The following is a 23,834-nucleotide window of genomic DNA, read 5'->3' as shown; positions in this document are numbered from 1 at the left end:
AGTAATGTAGAATAAAGTAAAGTAGAGTAAAGTAGAGTAGAGTAGAGTAGAGTAAAGTAAAGTACAGTAATGCAGAGTAAAGTAGAGTAGAGTAGAGTAAAGTAGAGTAAAGTAGAGTAGAGTAAAGTAAAGTACAGTAATGTAGAGTAAAGTAGAGTAAAGTAGAGTAGAGTAGAGTAAAGTAGAGTAGAGTACAGTAGAGTAAAGTAAAGTACAGTAATGTAGAGTAAAGTAGAGTAAAGTAGAGTAAAGTAGAGTAAAGTAGAGTAAAATAGAGTAGAGTAAAGTAAAGTACAGTAATGTAGAGTAAAGTAAAGTAAAGTAAAGTAGAGTAGAGTAGAGTAAAGTAGAGTAGAGTAGAGTAGAGTAGAGTAAAGTAAAGTAGAGTAAAGTAGAGTAGAGTAGAGTAAAGCAGAGTAGAGTAGAGTAAAGTAAAGTAGAGTAAAGTAGAGTAGAGTAGAGTAGAGTAAAGAAGAGTAAAGTAGAGTAAATTAGAGTAGAGTAGAGTAGAGTAAAGTAAAGTACAGTAATGTAGAGTAATGTAGAGTAAAGTAGAGTAGAGTAAAGTAAAGTAGAGTAAAGTAGAGTAAAGTAGAGTAAAGTAAAGTAGAGCAGAGTAAAGTAGAGTAGAGTAAAGTAAAGTAGAGTAAAGTAGAGTAGAGTAGAGTAGAGTAAAGTAGAGTAAAGTAGAGTAGAGTAGAGTAAAGTAAAGTAGAGTAGAGTAAAGTAAAGTAAAGTAGAGTAGAGTAAAGTAGAGTAAAGTAGAGTAGAGTAGAGTAGAGTAAAGTAAAGTACAGTAATGTAGAGTAAAGTAAAGTAGAGTAGAGTAGAGTAGAGTAAAGTAGAGTAGAGTATAGTAGAGTAGAGTAAAGTAGAGTAGAGTAAAGTAAAGTAGAGTAAAGTAGAGTAAAGTAGAGTAGAGTAGAGTAGAGTAGAGTAAAGTAGAGTAAAGTAAAGTAAAGTACAGTAATGTAGAGTAAAGTAAAGTAAAGTAAAGTAGAGTAAAGTAGAGTAGAGTAGAGTAGAGTAGAATAGAGTAGAGTAGAGTAAAGTAAAGTAAAGTAGAGTAAAGTAGAGTAGAGTAGAGTAAAGCAGAGTAGAGTAGAGTAAAGTAAAGTAGAGTAAAGTAGAGTAGAGTAGAGTAAAGAAGAGTAAAGTAGAGTAAATTAGAGTAGAGTAGAGTAGAGTAAAGTAAAGTACAGTAATGCAGAGTAATGTAGAGTAAAGTAGAGTAGAGTAAAGTAAAGTAGAGTAAAGTAGAGTAAAGTAGAGTAAAGTAAAGTAGAGTAGAGTAAAGTAAAGTAGAGTAAAGTAGAGTAAAGTAGAGTAGAGTAGAGTAAAGTAGAGTAGAGTAGAGTAGAGTAGAGTAGAGTAAAGTAGAGTAGGGTAGAGTAAAGTAAAGTAAAGTAGAGTAAAGTAAAGTAGAGTAAAGTAGAGTAGAGTAGAGTAGAGTAAAGTAGAGTAGAGTAGAGTAAAGTAGAGTAAAGTAGAGTAAAGTAAAGTAAAGTAGAGTAAAGTAGAGTAAAGTAAAGTAAAGTAGAGTAAAGTAGAGTAGAGTAAAGTAAAGTAAAGTAAAATAGAGTAAAGTAGAGTAAAGTAAAGTAGAGTAAAGTACAGTAAAGTAACGTAGAGTAGAGTAGAGTAAAGTAAAGTAGAGTAAAGTAAAGTAGAGTAAAGTAGAGTAAAGTAAAGTAGAGTAGAGTAAAGTAGAGTAAAGTAAAGTAAAGTAGATTAAAGTAAAGTGCAGTAATGTAGAGTAAAGTACAGTAGAGTAGAGTAGAGTAAAGTAAAGTACAGTAATGTAGAGTAAAGTAAAGTAAAGTAGAGTAAAGTACAGTAAAGTAACTTATAGTAGAGTAGAGTAAAGTAAAGTAAAGTAAAGTAGAGTAAAGTAGAGTAAAGTAAAGTAGAGTAAAGTAAAGTAAAGTACAGTAATGTAGAGTACAGTAAAGTAAAGTACAGTAAAGTAAAGTACAGTAAAGTAAAGTAGATTGAAGTAAAGTAAAGTAAAGTAGATTGAAGTAAAGTACAGTAATGTAGAGTAGAGTAAAGTAAAGTACAGTAGAGTAGAGTAGAGTCAAGTAAAGTACAGTAATGTAGAGTAATGTAGAGTAGAGTAAAGTAAAGTAGAGTAAAGTAAAGTAGAGTAGAGTAGAGTAAAGTAAAGTAAAGTAAAGTAAAGTAGAGTAAAGTAAAGTAGAGTAAAGTAAAGTAAAGTAAAGTAGAGTAAAGTAAAGTAAAGTAGAGTAGATTAAAGTAAAGTAGAGTAATGTATAGTAGAGTAAAGTAGAGTAGATTAAAGTAAAGTAAAGTAAAGTAGAGTAAAGTAAAGTAAAGTAGAGTAGATTAAAGTAAAGTAGAGTAATGTAGAGTAGAGTAAAGTAGAGTAGAGTAGAGTAGAGTAGAGTAAAGTAAAGTAGAGTAGATTAAAGTAAAGTAGAGTAAAGTAGAGTAAAGTAAAGTACAGTAATGTAGAGTAAAGTAGAGTAAAGTAAAGTAGAGTAGAGTAAAGTAGAGTAGAGTAGAGTAGAGTAGAGTAAAGTAGAGTAAAGTAGAGTAGAGTAAAGTAGAGTAAAGTAGAGTAGAGTAGAGTAGAGTAAATTAAAGTACAGTAATGTAGAGTAAAGTAAAGTAAAGTAGAGTAAAGTACAGTAAAGTAACGTAACGTAGAGTAGAGTAAAGTAAAGTAAAGTAGAGTAGAGTAGAGTAGAGTAGAGTAGAGTAAAGTAAAGTAGAGTAAAGTAGAGTAGAGTAGAGTAGAGTAAAGTAGAGTAAAGTAAAGTAGAGTAGAGTAAAGTAAAGTAAAGTAAAGTAGAGTAAAGTAGAGTAGAGTAAGTAAAGTAAAGTAAAGTAGAGTAGAGTAGAGTAAAGTAAAGTAAAGTAAAGTAAAGTAAAGTAGAGTAGAGCAGAGTAGAGTAAAGTAAAGTAAAGTAAAGTAGAGTAAAGTACAGTAAAGCAAAGTAGAGTAAAGTAGAGTAGAGTAGAGTAGAGTAAAGTAAAGTAAAGTAAAGTAAAGTAAAGTAGAGTAAAGTAGAGTAGAGTAAAGTAAAGTAAAGTAAAGTAGAGTAGAGTAAAGTAGAGTAAAGTAAAGTAAAGTAAAGTAGAGTAAAGTAGAGTAGAGTAGAGTAAAGTAGAATAAAGTAGAATAAAGTAGATTAAAGTAAAGTAAAGTAAATTAGAGTAAAGTAAAGTAAAGTAGAGGAGAGTAAAGTAGAGTAAAGTAGAGTAAAGTAGATTAAAGTAAAGTAGAGTAAAGTACAGTAAAGTAGAGTAAAGTACAGTAATGTAGAGTAAAGTAAAGTAAAGTAAAGTACAGTAAAGTAAAGTATATTAAAGTAAAGTAAAGTACAGTAGAGTAAAGTAAAGTAGATTAAAGTAAAGTAAAGTACAGTAATGTAGAGTAAAGTAGAGTGAAGTACAGTAAAGTACAGTAAAGTAAAGTATATTAAAGTAAAGTACAGTAAAGTAGAGTAAAGTAAAGTACAGTCGAGTAGAGTAGAGTAAAGTAAAGTAAAGTAAAGTAAAGTAGATTGAAGTAAAGTACAGTAATGTAGAGTAATGTAGAGTAGAGTAAAGTAAAGTAGAGTAAAGTAAAGTAGAGTAGAGTAAAGTAAAGTAAAGTAGAGTAGAGTAGAGTAGAGTAGAGTACAGTAGAGAAAAGTAAAGTACAGTAATGTAGAGTAAAGTAAAGTAGAGTAAAGTAGAGTAGAGTAGAGTAAAGTAAAGTACAGCAATGCAGAGTAAAGTAGAGTATAGTAGAGTAAAGTAGAGTAAAGTAGAGTAGAGTAGAGTAAAGTAAAGTACAGTATAGTAGAGTAAAGTAGAGTAAAGTAGAGTAGAGTAGAGTAAAGTAGAGTAGAGTACAGTAGAGTAAAGTAAAGTACAGTAATGTAGAGTAAAGTAGAGTAAATAGAGTAAAGTAGAGTAAAGTAGAGTAAAGTAGAGTAGAGTAAAGTAAAGTACAGTAATGTAGAGTAAAGTAAAGTAAAGTAGAGTAGAGTAGAGTAGAGTAGAGTAAAGTAGAGTAGAGTAGAGTAGAGTAGAGTAAAGTAAAGTAGAGTAAAGTAGAGTAGAGTAGAGTAAAGCAGAGTAGAGTAGAGTAAAGTAAAGTAGAGTAAAGTAGAGTAGAGTAGAGTAGAGTAAAGAAGAGTAAAGTAGAGTAAATTAGAGTAGAGTAGAGTAGAGTAAAGTAAAGTACAGTAATGTAGAGTAATGTAGAGTAAAGTAGAGTAGAGTAAAGTAAAGTAGAGTAAAGTAGAGTAAAGTAGAGTAAAGTAAAGTAGAGCAGAGTAAAGTAGAGTAGAGTAAAGTAAAGTAGAGTAAAGTAGAGTAGAGTAGAGTAGAGTAAAGTAGAGTAAAGTAGAGTAGAGTAGAGTAAAGTAAAGTAGAGTAGAGTAAAGTAAAGTAGAGTAGAGTAAAGTAGAGTAAAGTAGAGTAGAGTAGAGTAGAGTAAAGTAAAGTACAGTAATGTAGAGTAAAGTAAAGTAGAGTAGAGTAGAGTAGAGTAAAGTAGAGTAGAGTATAGTAGAGTAGAGTAAAGTAGAGTAGAGTAAAGTAAAGTAGTGTAAAGTAGAGTAAAGTAGAGTAAAGTAGAGTAGAGTAGAGTAGAGTAAAGTAGAGTAAAGTAAAGTAAAGTACAGTAATGTAGAGTAAAGTAAAGTAAAGTAAAGTAGAGTAAAGTAGAGTAGAGTAGAGTAGAGTAGAGTAGAATAGAGTAGAGTAGAGTAAAGTAAAGTAAAGTAGAGTAAAGTAGAGTAGAGTAGAGTAAAGCAGAGTAGAGTAGAGTAAAGTAAAGTAGAGTAAAGTAGAGTAGAGTAGAGTAGAGTAAAGAAGAGTAAAGTAGAGTAAATTAGAGTAGAGTAGAGTAGAGTAAAGTAAAGTACAGTAATGCAGAGTAATGTAGAGTAAAGTAGAGTAGAGTAAAGTAAAGTAGAGTAAAGTAGAGTAAAGTAGAGTAAAGTAAAGTAGAGTAGAGTAAAGTAAAGTAGAGTAAAGTAGAGTAAAGTAGAGTAGAGTAGAGTAAAGTAGAGTAGAGTAGAGTAGAGTAGAGTAGAGTAAAGTAGAGTAGGGTAGAGTAAAGTAAAGTAAAGTAGAGTAGAGTAAAGTAAAGTAGAGTAAAGTAGAGTAGAGTAGAGTAGAGTAGAGTAGAGTAAAGTAGAGTAGAGTAGAGTAAAGTAGAGTAAAGTAGAGTAAAGTAAAGTAAAGTAGAGTAAAGTAGAGTAAAGTAAAGTAAAGTAGAGTAAAGTAGAGTAGAGTAAAGTAAAGTAAAGTAAAATAGAGTAAAGTAGAGTAAAGTAAAGTAGAGTAAAGTACAGTAAAGTAACGTAGAGTAGAGTAGAGTAAAGTAAAGTAGAGTAAAGTAAAGTAGAGTAAAGTAGAGTAAAGTAAAGTAGAGTAGAGTAAAGTAGAGTAAAGTAAAGTAAAGTAGATTAAAGTAAAGTGCAGTAATGTAGAGTAAAGTACAGTAGAGTAGAGTAGAGTAAAGTAAAGTACAGTAATGTAGAGTAAAGTAAAGTAAAGTAGAGTAAAGTACAGTAAAGTAACTTATAGTAGAGTAGAGTAAAGTAAAGTAAAGTAGAGTAAAGTAGAGTAAAGTAAAGTAGAGTAAAGTAAAGTAAAGTACAGTAATGTAGAGTACAGTAAAGTAAAGTACAGTAAAGTAAAGTACAGTAAAGTAAAGTAGATTGAAGTAAAGTAAAGTAAAGTAGATTGAAGTAAAGTACAGTAATGTAGAGTAGAGTAAAGTAAAGTACAGTAGAGTAGAGTAGAGTCAAGTAAAGTACAGTAATGTAGAGTAATGTAGAGTAGAGTAAAGTAAAGTAGAGTAAAGTAAAGTAGAGTAAAGTAAAGTAAAGTAAAGTAAAGTAAAGTAGAGTAAAGTAAAGTAGAGTAAAGTAAAGTAAAGTAGAGTAAAGTAAAGTAAAGTAAAGTAGAGTAGATTAAAGTAAAGTAGAGTAATGTAGAGTAGAGTAAAGTAGAGTAGATTAAAGTAAAGTAAAGTAAAGTAGAGTAAAGTAAAGTAAAGTAGAGTAGATTAAAGTAAAGTAGAGTAATGTAGAGTAGAGTAAAGTAGAGTAGAGTAGAGTAGAGTAGAGTAGAGTAGAGTAAAGTAAAGTAGAGTAGATTAAAGTAAAGTAGAGTAAAGTAGAGTAAAGTAAAGTACAGTAATGTAGAGTAAAGTAGAGTAAAGTAAAGTAGAGTAGAGTAAAGTAGAGTAAAGTAGAGTAGAGTAGAGTAGAGTAAAGTAGAGTAAAGTAGAGTAGAGTAAAGTAGAGTAAAGTAGAGTAGAGTAGAGTAGAGTAAATTAAAGTACAGTAATGTAGAGTAAAGTAAAGTAAAGTAGAGTAAAGTACAGTAAAGTAACGTAACGTAACGTAACGTAGAGTAGAGTAAAGTAAAGTAAAGTAGAGTAGAGTAGAGTAGAGTAGAGTAGAGTAAAGTAAAGTAGAGTAAAGTAGAGTAGAGTAGAGTAGAGTAAAGTAGAGTAAAGTAGAGTAAAGTAGATTAAAGTAAAGTAGAGTAAAGTACAGTAAAGTAGAGTAAAGTACAGTAATGTAGAGTAAAGTAAAGTAAAGTAAAGTACAGTAAAGTAAAGTATATTAAAGTAAAGTAAAGTACAGTAGAGTAAAGTAAAGTAGATTAAAGTAAAGTAAAGTACAGTAATGTAGAGTAAAGTAGAGTGAAGTACAGTAAAGTACAGTAAAGTAAAGTATATTAAAGTAAAGTACAGTAAAGTAGAGTAAAGTAAAGTACAGTAGAGTAGAGTAGAGTAAAGTAAAGTAAAGTAAAGTAAAGTAGATTGAAGTAAAGTACAGTAATGTAGAGTAATGTAGAGTAGAGTAAAGTAAAGTAGAGTAAAGTAAAGTAGAGTAGAGTAAAGTAAAGTAAAGTAGAGTAGAGTAGAGTAGAGTAGAGTACAGTAGAGAAAAGTAAAGTACAGTAATGTAGAGTAAAGTAAAGTAGAGTAAAGTAGAGTAGAGTAGAGTAGAGTAAAGTAAAGTACAGTAATGCAGAGTAAAGTAGAGTAGAGTAGAGTAAAGTAGAGTAAAGTAGAGTAGAGTAGAGTAAAGTAAAGTACAGTAATGTAGAGTAAAGTAGAGTAAAGTAGAGTAGAGTAGAGTAAAGTAGAGTAGAGTACAGTAGAGTAAAGTAAAGTACAGTAATGTAGAGTAAAGTAGAGTAAAGTAGAGTAAAGTAGAGTAAAGTAGAGTAAAGTAAAGTACAGTAATGTAGAGTAAAGTAAAGTAAAGTAAAGTAGAGTAGAGTAGAGTAAAGTAGAGTAGAGTAGAGTAGAGTAGAGTAAAGTAAAGTAGAGTAAAGTAGAGTAGAGTAGAGTAAAGCAGAGTAGAGTAGAGTAAAGTAAAGTAGAGTAAAGTAGAGTAGAGTAGAGTAGAGTAGAGTAAAGTAGAGTAAATTAGAGTAGAGTAGAGTAGAGTAAAGTAAAGTACAGTAATGTAGAGTAATGTAGAGTAAAGTAGAGTAGAGTAAAGTAAAGTAGAGTAAAGTAGAGTAAAGTAAAGTAGAGCAGAGTAAAGTAGAGTAGAGTAAAGTAAAGTAGAGTAAAGTAGAGTAGAGTAGAGTAGAGTAAAGTAGAGTAAAGTAGAGTAGAGTAGAGTAAAGTAAAGTAGAGTAGAGTAAAGTAAAGTAAAGTAGAGTAGAGTAAAGTAGAGTAAAGTAGAGTAGAGTAGAGTAGAGTAAATTAAAGTACAGTAATGTAGAGTAAAGTAAAGTAAAGTAGAGTAAAGTACAGTAAAGTAACGTAACGTAGAGTAGAGTAAAGTAAAGTAAAGTAGAGTAGAGTAGAGTAGAGTAGAGTAGAGTAAAGTAAAGTAGAGTAAAGTAGAGTAGAGTAGAGTAGAGTAAAGAAGAGTAAAGTAAAGTAGAGTAGAGTAAAGTAAAGTAAAGTAAAGTAGAGTAAAGTAGAGTAGAGTAAGTAAAGTAAAGTAAAGTAGAGTAGAGCAGAGTAGAGTAAAGTAAAGTAAAGTAAAGTAAAGTAAAGTGGAGTAAAGTAGAGTAAAGTAAAGTAAAGTAAAGTAGAGTAGAGTAGAGTAGAGTAAAGTAAAGTAAAGTAAAGTAAAGTAGAGTAGAGCAGAGTAGAGTAAAGTAAAGTAAAGTAAAGTAGAGTAAAGTACAGTAAAGCAAAGTAGAGTAAAGTAGAGTAGAGTAGAGTAAAGTAAAGTAAAGTAAAGTAAAGTAAAGTAAAGTAGAGTAAAGTAGAGTAGAGTAAAGTAAAGTAAAGTAAAGTAGAGTAGAGTAAAGTAGAGTAGAGTAAAGTAAAGTAAAGTAAAGTAGAGTAAAGTAGAGTAGAGTAGAGTAAAGTAGAATAAAGTAGAATAAAGTAGATTAAAGTAAAGTAAAGTAAAGTAAATTAGAGTAAAGTAAAGTAAAGTAGAGGAGAGTAAAGTAGAGTAAAGTAGAGTAAAGTAGATTAAAGTAAAGTAGAGTAAAGTACAGTAAAGTAGAGTAAAGTACAGTAATGTAGAGTAAAGTAAAGTAAAGTACAGTAAAGTAAAGTATATTAAAGTAAAGTAAAGTACAGTAGAGTAAAGTAAAGTAGATTAAAGTAAAGTAAAGTACAGTAATGTAGAGTAAAGTAGAGTGAAGTACAGTAAAGTACAGTAAAGTAAAGTATATTAAAGTAAAGTACAGTAAAGTAGAGTAAAGTAAAGTACAGTAGAGTAGAGTAGAGTAAAGTAAAGTAAAGTAAAGTAAAGTAGATTGAAGTAAAGTACAGTAATGTAGAGTAATGTAGAGTAGAGTAAAGTAAAGTAGAGTAAAGTAAAGTAGAGTAGAGTAAAGTAAAGTAAAGTAGAGTAGAGTAGAGTAGAGTAGAGTACAGTAGAGAAAAGTAAAGTACAGTAATGTAGAGTAAAGTAAAGTAGAGTAAAGTAGAGTAGAGTAGAGTAGAGTAAAGTAAAGTACAGTAATGCAGAGTAAAGTAGAGTAGAGTAAAGTAGAGTAAAGTAGAGTAGAGTAGAGTAAAGTAAAGTACAGTAATGTAGAGTAAAGTAGAGTAAAGTAGAGTAGAGTAGAGAAAAGTAGAGTAGAGTACAGTAGAGTAAAGTAAAGTACAGTAATGTAGAGTAAAGTAGAGTAAAGTAGAGTAAAGTAGAGTAAAGTAGAGTAGAGTAAAGTAAAGTACAGTAATGTAGAGTAAAGTAAAGTAAAGTAAAGTAGAGTAGAGTAGAGTAAAGTAGAGTAGAGTAGAGTAGAGTAGAGTAAAGTAAAGTAGAGTAAAGTAGAGTAGAGTAGAGTAAAGCAGAGTAGAGTAGAGTAAAGTAAAGTAGAGTAAAGTAGAGTAGAGTAGAGTAGAGTAAAGAAGAGTAAAGTAGAGTAAATTAGAGTAGAGTAGAGTAGAGTAAAGTAAAGTACAGTAATGTAGAGTAATGTAGAGTAAAGTAGAGTAGAGTAAAGTAAAGTAGAGTAAAGTAGAGTAAAGTAAAGTAGAGCAGAGTAAAGTAGAGTAGAATAAAGTAAAGTAGAGTAAAGTAGAGTAGAGTAGAGTAGAGTAAAGTAGAGTAAAGTAGAGTAGAGTAGAGTAAAGTAAAGTAGAGTAGAGTAAAGTAAAGTAAAGTAGAGTAGAGTAAAGTAGAGTAAAGTAGAGTAGAGTAGAGTAGAGTAAAGTAAAGTACAGTAATGTAGAGTAAAGTAAAGTAGAGTAGAGTAGAGTAGAGTAAAGTAGAGTAGAGTATAGTAGAGTAGAGTAAAGTAGAGTAGAGTAAAGTAAAGTAGAGTAAAGTAGAGTAGAGTAGAGTAGAGTAAAGTAAAGTAAAGTAGAGTAGAGTAGAGTAGAGTACAGTAGAGAAAAGTAAAGTACAGTAATGTAGAGTAAAGTAAAGTAGAGTAAAGTAGAGTAGAGTAGAGTAGAGTAGAGTAAAGTAAAGTACAGTAATGCAGAGTAAAGTAGAGTAGAGTAGAGTAGAGTAAAGTAGAGTAAAGTAGAGTAAAGTAGAGTAGAGTAGAGTAAAGTAAAGTACAGTAATGTAGAGTAAAGTAGAGTAAAGTAGAGTAGAGTAGAGTAAAGTAGAGTAGAGTACAGTAGAGTAAAGTTTATGTTTATGTTTATGTTTATTAAAGGATCCCCATTAGAGACTCATGAAAGAGCCTCTAGTCTTCCTGGGGTCCTAGACAAAAAAAATACATTACAAATGTACAACAAAGAATACGAATAAAAATGTAAACAAAACACAAATTAAAAATGAATACAAATATACAAATTCACATTATAAAATCTAACATTCCAGTCAAACAAAACAAAAGATAAAATACACAGATAACAGTTACATACTTGACAAAACACAAATTAAGAATTAATACAAATATACAAATTCACATTATAAAATCTAACATTCCTGTCAAACAAAAAAATATATATATAATACACAGATAACAGTTACATACTTGACATGTTTGCAAGATATCTCTTAATATTTGTTTTGAAAGTAATTTTATTATGTATTGTGGATGAGATGTTTTTCGGCAGAGCATTCCAGAGTGCTATTGACCTATATATGCCAGTGAGTTTGAGAAAATTTGATTTTGGTGCTGATTTTGTTCTGATGTTACCAGAAGCGGCCCCTCTAGTGTTGTAACCATGTTCAGAAGTCATTTCTAACTGCTGAGCCAAGCTAGATGGCTTACCAGTGCTAATAATGTTCCGCAGCAGCATTAGAAGACTCATCGATACTTTATCTTCAACCATCAGCCATGCCAGATGTTCATGCATAAAACCAATACTTGTCCTGTATGAACAGCCTAGTGCCAGGCGAGCCGCTTTATTCTGAGCAACCTGCAACTTTTTTAAATTCGATTTTGTAGCTGACGACCAGATAACAGGGCAGTATTCTAAATGAGACAAAACCAAAGAATGAATAACAGATTTCATTATGGAGGGAGTGATAAAAGCAGAACATTTCCTAGTCATAAAAATTCCTCTACCCATTTTAATGACAATATTATTTATATGTTTAGACCAAGATAAGGAGCTATCAATAGTAACTCAGAGAAGTTTTATTGTGTTCACTTATTCAATTTGTGTGGTGCCAATTGACAGTTTTAACTGAGGATGCATGCCCAACATGTGTCTAGATCCAAGCACAATGGCCTTTGTCTTAGAGATATTTAACACCAACTTGTTGCACTCAATCCATTCATAAATGTCTGTTAAGGCCCTGTTTAAGGTGTCAGTTACATCTTGCTCAGCTGTAGCTGCACTGTATAATGTTGTGTCATCAGCATACATAATTGTTTTAAAAATGTTTACAGCCAACGGTAAATCATTGGTAAAGATGGAGTATAACAAAGGCCCTAGGCAGCTTCCTTGTGGAACCCCACAGTTAATGGGATTCCATTTTGAAAAGCTGCCATTAAAGAAGACTCTCTGTTGTCTCCCTGAGAGATAATTAATAAACCATGATAGTGCATTGGAGGTGAAACCGTAACACTTTAGCTTATCTACAAGCAAGGTATGATCAATTACATCAAATGCTGCACTGAAATCCAGCATAATGGCACCTACTAATTTCTTGTCATCCATACTTGATAACCAGTCATCACTCATTTGCAAGAGTGCAGTGCTCGTAGAATGACCTTCCCTGTATGCATGCTGAAAGGCTGAGAGCAGATTGTTATTGAAAAAGTAATCCATGACCTGTTTGAATACTATTTTTTCTATTATTTTGCTTAGCAATGGTAAAATACTGATCGGACGGCTATTTGGACCGTTAAATGTTTTATTTTTGTCTTTCGGAAGTGGGATGATTTTAGCTTCCTTCCATGCTGTAGGATGAACCCCACTGATTAAGCACTGGTTGAATATATGACATATAGGAGTAGCTACAGAGTTAACCACAAGTTTAAGTATTTTGCTGTCTAAGTTGTCTATACCGGAGGAAGTGGAATCAGCTTGAGACATAATTAATTTCAAAACTGTTGCTCTATCAATCTCATTAAAGCTAAAGAGACAGTTTTTGCCTTTCATTATTTCTTTCTTTATTAGTGAATGAGATAGTGAACCATCACTACTTTGTAGACATCCTCTTAATTTATCAACTTTATTTTTAAAGAAATCATTGAAGTAGTTTGCCATGTCATGAGGTTTTGTTATGAATTTACCTTCAGATTGTATGAAGGAGATTGATGTATTTGATTTCCTGCCCATTATCTCATTCAGTGTTGACCATAGTTTTTTCCCATAATTTTTTGTTTCACTAATCCTATGTTTATAATACTCTTTCTTTTTAGTTTTATTTAGCCTCGTCACTCTGTTCCTTAATTGACAGTAGATTTGTCTATCTGACTTCAAGCCTAGTTTATTTGCTGTTTTCTTTGCATTATCCCTCAGAGTCATTAGGTCAAGGATTTCTTTATCCAGCCATGGAGCACCTTTCGACCGAACAGTAAATTTTCTGAATAGAGTAAAGTAAAGTACAGTAATGTAGAGTAAAGTAGAGTAAAGTAGAGTACAGTACAGTATAGTAAAGTAAAGTACAGTAATGTAGAGTAAAGTAGAGTAAAGTAGAGTAAAGTAGAGTAAAGTAGAGTAACGTAGAGTAAAGTAGAGTAAAGTAGAGTAGAGTAAAGTAAAGTACAGTAATGTAGAGTAAAGTAAAGTAAAGTAAAGTAGAGTAAAGTAGAGTAGAGTAGAGTAAAGTAAAGTACAGTAATGCAGAGTAAAGTAGAGTAGAGTAGAGTAAAGTAGAGTAAAGTAGAGTAAAGTAGAGTAGAGTAGAGTAAAGTAAAGTACAGTAATGTAGAGTAAAGTAGAGTAAAGTAGAGTAGAGTAGAGTAGAGTAAAGTAGAGTAGAGTACAGTAGAGTAAAGTAAAGTGCAGTAATGTAGAGTAAAGTACAGTAGAGTATAGTAAAGTAAAGTAAAGTAAAGTAAAGTAGAGTAGATTGAAGTAAAGTACAGTAATGTAGAGTAATGTAGAGTAGAGTAAAGTAAAGTAGAGTAAAGTAAAGTAAAGTAGAGTAGAGTAAAGTAAAGTAAAGTAGAGTAGAGTAGAGTAGAGTAGAGTACAGTAGAGAAAAGTAAAGTACAGTCATGTAGAGTAAAGTAAAGTAGAGTAAAGTAGAGTAGAGTAGAGTAGAGTAGAGTAGAGTAGAGTAGAGTAAAGTAAAGTACAGTAATGCAGAGTAAAGTAGAGTAGAGTAGAGTAAAGTAGAGTAAAGTAGAGTAAAGTAGAGTAGAGTAGAGTAAAGTAAAGTACAGTAATGTAGAGTAAAGTAGAGTAAAGTAGAGTAGAGTAAAGTAGAGTAGAGTACAGTAGAGTAAAGTAAAGTACAGTAAAGTAGAGTAAAGTAGAGTAAAGTAGAGTAAAGTAGAGTAAAGTAGAGTAGAGTAAAGTAAAGTACAGTAATGTAGAGTAAAGTAAAGTAAAGCAAAGTAGAGTAGAGTAGAGTAGAGTAAAGTAGAGTAGAGTAGAGTAGAGTAGAGTAAAGTAAAGTAGAGTAAAGTAGAGTAGAGTAGAGTAAAGCAGAGTAGAGTAGAGTAAAGTAAAGTAGATTAAAGTAGAGTAGAGTAGAGTAGAGTAAAGAAGAGTAAAGTAGAGTAAATTAGAGTAGAGTAGAGTAGAGTAAAGTAAAGTACAGTAATGTAGAGTAATGTAGAGTAAAGTAGAGTATAGTAAAGTAAAGTAGAGTAAAGTAGAGTAAAGTAGTGTAAAGTAAAGTAGAGTAGAGTAAAGTAGAGTAGAGTAAAGTAAAGTAGAGTAAAGTAGAGTAGAGTAGAGTAGAGTAAAGTAGAGTAAAGTAGAGTAGAGTAGAGTAAAGTAAAGTAGAGTAAAGTAAAGTAAAGTAGAGTAGAGTAAAGTAGAGTAAAGTAGAGTAGAGTAGAGTAGAGTAAAGTACAGTAATGTAGAGTAAAGTAAAGTAGAGTAGAGTAGAGTAGAGTAAAGTAGAGTAGAGTAAAGTAGAGTAGAGTAAAGTAGAGTAGAGTAAAGTAAAGTAGAGTAAAGTAGAGTAGAGTAGAGTAGAGTAAAGTAAAGTAAAGTAGAGTAGAGTAGAGTAGAGTACAGTAGAGAAAAGTAAAGTACAGTAATGTAGAGTAAAGTAAAGTAGAGTAAAGTAGAGTAGAGTAGAGTAGAGTAGAGTAGAGTAAAGTAAAGTACAGTAATGTAGAGTAAAGTAGAGTAGAGTAGAGTAGAGTAAAGTAGAGTAAAGTAGAGTAAAGTAGAGTAGAGTAGAGTAAAGTAAAGTACAGTAATGTAGAGTAAAGTAGAGTAAAGTAGAGTAGAGTAGAGTAAAGTAGAGTAGAGTACAGTAGAGTAAAGTTTATGTTTATGTTTATGTTTATTAAAGGATCCCCATTAGAGACTCATGAAAGAGCCTCTAGTCTTCCTGGGATCCTAGACAAAAAAAAATACATTACAAATGTACAACAAAGAATACGAATAAAAATGTAAACAAAACACAAATTAAAAATGAATACAAATATACAAATTCACATTATAAAATCTAACATTCCAGTCAAACAAAACAAAAGATAAAATACACAGATAACAGTTACATACTTGACAAAACACAAATTAAGAATTAATACAAATATACAAATTCACATTATAAAATCTAACATTCCTGTCAAACAAAAAAAAATCTATATAATACACAGATAACAGTTACATACTTGACATGTTTGCAAGATATCTCTTAATATTTGTTTTGAAAGTAATTTTATTATGTATTGTGGATGAGATGTTTTTCGGCAGAGCATTCCAGAGTGCTATTGACCTATATATGCCAGTGAGTTTGAGAAAATTTGATTTTGGTGCTGATTTTGTTCTGATGTTACCAGAAGCGGCCCCTCTAGTGTTGTAACCATGTTCAGAAGTCATTTCTAACTGCTGAGCCAAGCTAGATGGCTTACCAGTGCTAATAATGTTCTGCAGCAGCATTAGAAGACTCATCGATACTTTATCTTCAACCATCAGCCATGCCAGATGTTCATGCATAAAACCAATACTTGTCCTGTATGAACAGCCTAGTGCCAGGCGAGCCGCTTTATTCTGAGCAACCTGCAACTTTTTTAAATTCGATTTTGTAGCTGACGACCAGATAACAGGGCAGTATTCTAAATGAGACAAAACCAAAGAATGAATAACAGATTTCATTATGGAGGGAGTGATAAAAGCAGAACATTTCCTAGTCATAAAAATTCCTCTACCCATTTTAATGACAATATTATTTATATGTTTAGACCAAGATAAGGAGCTATCAATAGTAACTCAGAGAAGTTTTATTGTGTTCACTTATTCAATTTGTGTGGTGCCAATTGACAGTTTTAACTGAGGATGCATGCCCAACATGTGTCTAGATCCAAGCACAATGGCCTTTGTCTTAGAGATATTTAACACCAACTTGTTGCACTCAATCCATTCATAAATGTCTGTTAAGGCCCTGTTTAAGGTGTCAGTTACATCTTGCTCAGCTGTAGCTGCACTGTATAATGTTGTGTCATCAGCATACATAATTGTTTTAACATTTTTTACAGCCAACGGTAAATCATTGGTAAAGATGGAGTATAACAAAGGCCCTAGGCAGCTTCCTTGTGGAACCCCACAGTTAATGGGATTCCATTTTGAAAAGCTGCCATTAAAGAAGACTCTCTGTTGTCTCCCTGAGAGATAATTAATAAACCATGATAGTGCATTGGAGGTGAAACCGTAACACTTTAGCTTATCTACAAGCAAGGTATGATCAATTACATCAAATGCTGCACTGAAATCCAGCATAACGGCACCTACTAATTTCTTGTCATCCATACTTGATAACCAGTCATCACTCATTTGCAAGAGTGCAGTGCTCGTAGAATGACCTTCCCTGTATGCATGCTGAAAGGCTGAGAGCAGATTGTTATTGAAAAAGTAATCCATGACCTGTTTGAATACTATTTTTTCTATTATTTTGCTTAGCAATGGTAAAATACTGATCGGACGGCTATTTGGACCGTTAAATGTTTTATTTTTGTCTTTCGGAAGTGGGATGATTTTAGCTTCCTTCCATGCTGTAGGATGAACCCCACTGATTAAGCACTGGTTGAATATATGACATATAGGAGTAGCTACAGAGTTAACCACAAGTTTAAGTATTTTGCTGTCTAAGTTGTCTATACCGGAGGAAGTGGAATCAGCTTGAGACATAATTAATTTCAAAACTGTTGCTCTATCAATCTCATTAAAGCTAAAGAGACAGTTTTTGCCTTTCATTATTTCTTTCTTTATTAGTGAATGAGATAGTGAACCATCACTACTTTGTAGACATCCTCTTAATTTATCAACTTTATTTTTAAAGAAATCATTGAAGTAGTTTGCCATGTCATGAGGTTTTGTTATGAATTTACCTTCAGATTGTATGAAGGAGATTGATGTATTTGATTTCCTGCCCATTATCTCATTCAGTGTTGACCATAGTTTTTTCCCATCATTTTTTGTTTCACTAATCCTATGTTTATAATACTCTTTCTTTTTAGTTTTATTTAGCCTCGTCACTCTGTTCCTTAATTGACAGTAGATTTGTCTATCTGACTTCAAGCCTAGTTTATTTGCTGTTTTCTTTGCATTATCCCTCAGAGTCATTAGGTCAAGGATTTCTTTATCCAGCCATGGAGCACCTTTCGACCGAACAGTAAATTTTCTGAATAGAGTAAAGTAAAGTACAGTAATGTAGAGTAAAGTAGAGTAAAGTAGAGTACAGTACAGTATAGTAAAGTAAAGTACAGTAATGTAGAGTAAAGTAGAGTAAAGTAGAGTAGAGTAGAGTAGAGTAAAGTAGAGTAAAGTAGAGTAGAGTAAAGTAAAGTACAGTAATGTAGAGTAAAGTAAAGTAAAGTAAAGTAGAGTAAAGTAGAGTAGAGTAGAGTAGAGTAAAGTAAAGTATAGTAAAGTAGAGTAGAGTAGAGTAAAGCAGAGTAGAGTAGAGTAAAGTAAAGTAGAGTAAAGTAGAGTAGAGTAGAGTAGAGTAAAGAAGAGTAAAGTAGAGTAAATTAGAGTAGAGTAGAGTAGAGTAAAGTAAAGTACAGTAATGTAGAGTAATGTAGAGTAAAGTAGAGTAGAGTAAAGTAAAGTAGAGTAAAGTAGAGTAAAGTAGAGTAAAGTAAAGTAGAGTAGAGTAAATTAGAGTAGAGTAAAGTAAAGTAGAGTAAAGTAGAGTAGAGTAAATTAAAGTAGAGTAAAGTAGAGTAAAGTAAAGTAGAGTAGAGTAGAGTAAAGTAGAGTAGAGTCGAGTAGAGTAGAGTAGAGTAAAGTAGAGTAGGGTAGAGTAAAGTAAAGTAAAGTAGAGTAAAGTAAAGTAAAGTAGAGTAGAGTAGAGTAGAGTAAAGTAGAGTCGAGTAGAGTAAAGTAAAGTAAAGTAGAGTAAAGTAGAGTAAAGTAAAGTAAAGTAGAGTAAAGTAGAGTAGAGTAAAGTAAAGTAGAGTAGAGTAGAGTAAAGTAGAGTAGAGTAAAGTAAAGTAAAGTAAAGTAAAGTAAAGTAGAGTAGAGTAGAGTAAAGTAAAGTAGAGTAAAGTAAAGTAGAGTAAAGTAAAGTAAAGTAGAGTAAAGTACAGTAAAGTAGAGTAAAGTACAGTAAAGTAAAGTACAGTAAAGTAGAGTAAATTAGAGTAAAGTAGAGTATAGTAGAATAAAGTAAAGTAAAGTAGAGTAAAGTAGAGTAAAGTAGAGTAGAGTAGAGTAAAGTAAAGTACAGTAAAGTAGATTAGAGTAAAGTAAAGTAGAGTAGAGTAAAGTAGTGTAAAGTAAAGTAGAGTAGAGTAGAGTAGAGTAAAGTAAAGTAAAGTAGAGTAAAGTAAAGTAGAGTAGAGTAGAGTAAAGTAAAGTAGAGTAAAGTAGAGTAAAGTAGAGTAAAGTAAAGTAAAGTACAGTAAAGTAAAGTAGAGTAAAGTAGAGTAAAGTAAAGTAAAGTAGAGTAGAGTAGAGTAAAGTAAAGTAAAGTAGAGTAGAGTAGAGTAAAGTAAAGTAAAGTAGAGTAGAGTAGAGTAGAGTAAAGTAGAGTAAAGTAAAGTAAAGTACAGTAGATTAGAGTAGAGTAAAGTAGAGTAAAGTACAGTAACATAGAGTAGAGTAAAGTACAGTACAGTAGAGTACAGTAGAGTAAAGTAGAGTAAAGTAAAGTAAAGTAAAGTAAAGTAGAGTAAAGTAAAGTAAAGTAAAGTACAGTAGATCATAGTAGAGTAGAGTAAAGTACAGTAACGTAGAGTAGAGTAAAGTACAGTACCGTCGCAGGTGGGCAGTGAGTGGCTCCACCAGTGGTTCTTCTCGCAGACCAGCGGCTCCTCGTGGCTGAGTCTGTAGCCGGAGTCACAGCCGAACGACACGGTGGAGCCGATGGAGAAATCCTGACCGTAGCGGATCCCGTTCACCGGAACGCCAGGGTCCAGACACGAGTAGCTGTCCACCGTTACGCCTGAACAGAAATACAATCATGATGTGTTGCTTCAGCAGCTGACAGATTGTTCTTTAACACTTTAAGGACCAGCCACAAATTTATACGGGTTTCGGTGCCATGCGTTGTGGACCAGAGGCACGTATATAGCAAGTTGTTATTGTTTTATTCCATATTAATAACCAGATCAAGATCCCCGATTGACTCTGCAGATTTACCCTCTTCTGTGGAATTGGCAACATGCAATACCGGCCAGATCCTCTTAGGGGCGCCATCGCTCCACTGCAGTATCATTGTGGGCGAATGGAATTTTTTTTTTTACCTTTCAGTGGAGGATTATATTACCCTGATCCCAAACCAACAGCATGCACCGTGTATCACGTTTCGAAGCGGAGATTTCACCATGGAATAAGGGAATTTATCATCAACCAATGGACATATCGATCTACCAGATGCCGATCGATAACGGGGAAATGCTGCCGGGTATCACACGGGCTGACGGTAAGACCTGTATCACCTAATTTACAGCCGGATTGGAGTTTGCTGTGCAACGCAAGCAGTCGATCTGTGAATGTGGCTACTTACACGGATACTGTATTGGTAATCAATAATACTAATCGACATCCCCCGCCGCCCCCCTTTCATCCATAGATGCTCTGGGATAGTCCGGATCATAAGCAGTTTGTGTTATTCCATTAGCATATATAAAACGGAAATGCCGTTGAATATAACGTTAGTAGCCTTTAGCTCCATAACTAGCTTCCCAGAAAATATATGAGACGAAATCTGCAATAAAGCTTATATTATTATTATTATTATTATTATTATTATTATTATTATTATTATTATTATTATTATTATTATTATTATTATTATTATTATTATTATTATTATTATTATTATTATTATTATTATTATTATTATTATTATTATTATTATTATTATTATTATTATTATTATTATTATTATTATTATTATTATTATTATTATTATTATTATTATTATTATCTATTGATGGCAAATCAATCCTACACTAAATGACAGACAGACAGACAGACAGACAGACAGACAGACAGACAGACAGACAGACAGACAGACAGACAGACAGACAGACAGACAGACAGACAGACAGACAGACAGACAGACAGACAGACAGACAGACAGACAGACAGACAGACAGACAGACAGACAGACAGACAGACAGACAGACAGACAGACAGACAGACAGACAGACAGACAGACAGACAGACAGACAGACAGACAGACAGACAGACAGACAGACAGACAGACAGACAGACAGACAGACAGACAGACAGACAGACAGACAGACAGACAGACAGACAGACAGACAGACAGACAGACAGACAGACAGACAGACAGACAGACAGACAGACAGACAGACAGACAGACAGACAGACAGACAGACAGACAGACAGACAGACAGACAGACAGACAGACAGACAGACAGACAGACAGACAGACAGACAGACAGACAGACAGACAGACAGACAGACAGACAGACAGACAGACAGACAGACAGACAGACAGACAGACAGACAGACAGACAGACAGACAGACAGACAGACAGACAGACAGACAGACAGACAGACAGACAGACAGACAGACAGACAGACAGACAGACAGACAGACAGACAGACAGACAGACAGACAGACAGACAGACAGACAGACAGACAGACAGACAGACAGACAGACAGACAGACAGACAGACAGACAGACAGACAGACAGACAGACAGACAGACAGACAGACAGACAGACAGACAGACAGACAGACAGACAGACAGACAGACAGACAGACAGACAGACAGACAGACAGACAGACAGACAGACAGACAGACAGACAGACAGACAGACAGACAGACAGACAGACAGACAGACAGACAGACAGACAGACAGACAGACAGACAGACAGACAGACAGACAGACAGACAGACAGACAGACAGACAGACAGACAGACAGACAGACAGACAGACAGACAGACAGACAGACAGACAGACAGACAGACAGACAGACAGACAGACAGACAGACAGACAGACAGACAGACAGACAGACAGACAGACAGACAGACAGACAGACAGACAGACAGACAGACAGACAGACAGACAGACAGACAGACAGACAGACAGACAGACAGACAGACAGACAGACGTACTCTCGTAGAGCAGTCTGAAGCCGGCGTGCGAGCGGCTGTTGTCGGTGGTGAAGAGGAGATACAGGATGTTGCTGCTGCTGAACAGGAACTGGGGCACTTGGGTTCCATTGAAGGAGCCAATCAGAGGAGAGAGGAGGTTGGGCCCGTCGTGAACTTCCAGGAAGTCATAACCCAACTCTGTCTGGAACCTGAATGTAACATGAAAACAACATAAAAAAATAACATTCAAATTATATTAAAGTAACAAGAAAACGACAATAAATAACATCATCATTAATATTATCAGCTGAATGTTAATAATGCTGTTTTAATAAAGCTACCTGAAAAATGGTGTTCAGTAATATGAGATATACATAGATTAACTCATTGACTGCCAAAAACGAGTATATTCGTTTTATGTTCTTTTTTTGTATTATGATACTAGACAGTCCCCCGGACCTTGTGTATGGATTTGGTAACACTGTGATAACGATCGAATCCCGATAGGTGGCAGTCTCGCCTACCTTTTGAGTAAATTTTTTAGCTAGCGGCGCTTGATCAAGCAGAGGCTTTTTTTCTCGCCAGGAACGGCAAATCAACTATTATTTGCATACTCATGTTCAGTCTATTCGCCCAGTATATTCGCACTGACCCTTTGTACACAAGACAAGAGCTACTGGACATTGGTTCACATGTCGGATTACTGGATATTTACATCTTTTTCGATGGACCGAACGACATGGTCAGACCTCCGGGCACACCGGGTCTGTTTACATCGCCTCCCCGGACAAGGAGGCCTCGTAGAGGGCTCGAAAGCAGAAGCCTGGCCGCAGAGCTGGCGCGCGACTGAGGCTAAAGCTATGGCTCCTCATAGCGCCGCTCTTCCCAGCCTCCTTCTTGCAAATGTACGGTCGCTGGCGCACAAAATGGACGAGGTACGTTTATGGATTAGAAATACATAGGGGGGGGGGGGGGGGTCTTGTCCAACTCCAAATCTCACCGCCGGGCCAAGCCAGGCGCATGATTCACAAAAGACGCGATATCTTGCTTCCTAGAAAAGCAGGGATTTTTGGGAAATGGACTGGGATTGAACAGGAACGGATGTATGTAGAAACAAACGGTTTGTTCCCTGTTTGAGTATAAATATTGCCTTTCAAATGAGCCACATTATGTCGCCATAGCTATAATAATAGAATATACGATGGGTCTACAAACATCGTTAAAACGGTCTGAAACGAATATACGATGGGTCTACAAACATCGTTAAAACGGTCTGAAACGCCGGTGCCAGGGATTAGAGATGGGAAAACGGCGTGGCAGTCAATGGGTTAATAACAGAGCATGTGACGTCCATCACTCTCAGGGCCAGGTGACCAGGTGACCTACCTGTCAAAGGTGACTTTGATGGAGCGTCCGGGCTCTGCCTCGATCACCCACTCACAGCTCAGGGAGTCCTTGTAGTAGCCAGGCCACCCAGGGGACAAGATCACACCGGTGGGAGCGGAATAATGACCCCCACAAGGAGCTGGAGAGAGAGAGACAGAGACAGAGAGAGAGAGAGAGAGAGAGAGAGAGAGAGAGAGAGAGAGAGAGAGAGAGAGAGAGAGAGAGAGAGAGAGAGAGAGAGAGAGAGAGAGAGAGAGAGAGAGAGAGAGAGAGAGAGAGAGAGAGAGAGAGAGAGAGAGAGAAGAGAGAGAGAGAGAGAGAGAGAGAGAGACAGAGACAGAGACAGAGACAGAGACAGAGACAGGAGAGAGAGAGACACAGAGAGAGAGACAGAGAGAGAGAGAGAGAGAGACACAGAGAGAGACACAGAGAGAGAGAGAGAGATAGAGAGAGAGAGAGAGAGGGTGCTAGTTTACAGGAAGCTAATCACAGGTTATGGTCTTCGTGCGGCACGGTGTTGTAGTGGTTAACACTGTCTCCCCCTAGTGGCACGGTGGTGTAGTGGTTTACACTGTCGCCTCACAGCTAGAAGGTCCAGCGTTCGACTCCCGCTTGGGTTTCCAGGTTTCCGCCAGGTACCCAGGTGGGGTATCTCCCAGGCCTTTCTGTGTGGAGTTTGCATGTTCTCCCCCCCCCCCCGCGCTCGCAAGGGTTTCCCCCCCGATAAGAGAAACCCAATGGAAAAACATGCACAACAGATCGCTGACGCTGTCGCGTCCCTGTCGCAGACGGACACGAGCACTTGGATTGGTCCCCGGGGCGCGGCCCCACGCCGACGCCCCTATCTGCTCCCAGCAGGGGGGGACGGCGACCGGCCTAATTGCATGTGTGTGTGTGTGCCGCCCATCGCATGCGTGTGTCTGCCTGCATGCCGAATAAAGACTTCTCCAAAGTCCAGTTATTATTACCAGTGCTAGTTTACAGGAAGCGAATCACAGGTTCCAGTGCCAAGGAGCTTATTATTGATTTTAGAAAGAGGCGACAGTGATCCCTGTCAGGATTAAAGAGGAGGACATTGAGGTGGTTTATAAAGACAAGTACCTCTGTGTTCATGCGGATAACAGGCTGGACTGGAAAGAGAATGGCGCCATCTTTAAAAAGAGCCCCGACTGTTTCTCCTCAGGAAGCTCAGTGGTCTTTTCGTGTCGGCCGGTCACTCACTGCACATGTTTTATCAAAGCATTTTTAGCAAAGTGTGCAGTTTAAGCTCAGAGGACAGGAACAAGATCAATAACCTGATCAGGAAGGCCAGGATCCATTCTTGGCTCGACCCCTGACTCGCTAGAGACGTGCCCCACGGAGCAAAGAACCGGCAGGAAGTTCAAGAGTGTTATGCAAAAAAATCATCCGATGTACAATGTTTTTAACGCGTTTTTTTATTGATGGGCTTGTCGCGCCAAGCTGCTCCTCAGGGGGGTGCTGTGCCACGGTGAAGATCTGCAACGAACATTGTTGATGAACGCCACTGTTGATCTGTCCATGACTAGGATGGTGGATGTACTGAGCACTGTGGTGAAGTCGGTGCATATTTACATTTACATTTAGTCATTTAGCTGAACGCTTTCATCCAAAGCGATTTACAAGTTTTGTCAGCAGAAAGGGTAGATAGATAGATAGATAGATAGATAGATAGATAGATAGATAGATAGATAGATAGATAGATAGATAGATAGATAGATAGATAGATAGATAGATAGATAGATAGATAGATAGATAGATAGATAGATAGATAGATAGATAGATAGATAGATAGAGATCTTTATTGATAATGAAACACAAGTATACCTATAAAGCTCACCATTATCAAAAGGATAAAAACACAATAAAACGTACAGCTTATTTCCATTGCGGTCCTTCA

General features: G+C 34.9%; 1 protein-coding gene across 1 annotated transcript in view; it reads right to left on the bottom strand.

Annotated features, from left to right (window-relative positions):
- The window catches only part of LOC311226630 (CUB and sushi domain-containing protein 3-like), a gene marked incomplete at both ends in the record, with an annotated part of 799,139 nt that overhangs the window by 263,139 nt on the left and 512,166 nt on the right, over window positions 1–23,834 (bottom strand). Inside the window, 3 exons of the mRNA XM_084312048.1 lie at window positions 18,210–18,398; window positions 20,552–20,739; window positions 21,917–22,055. Of these exons, the coding sequence (XP_084168174.1) occupies window positions 18,210–18,398; window positions 20,552–20,739; window positions 21,917–22,055 (516 nt within the window). The remainder of the gene's footprint in view (window positions 1–18,209; window positions 18,399–20,551; window positions 20,740–21,916; window positions 22,056–23,834) is intronic.

The sequence above is a fragment of the Notolepis coatsorum genome, assembly GCF_963971535.1.
Source record: "Notolepis coatsorum genome assembly, chromosome: 4".
NCBI lineage: Eukaryota > Metazoa > Chordata > Actinopteri > Aulopiformes > Paralepididae > Notolepis > Notolepis coatsorum.
Note: the sequence above shows the minus strand (reverse complement) of the source record. Positions and strands in the feature narration are given on the sequence as shown.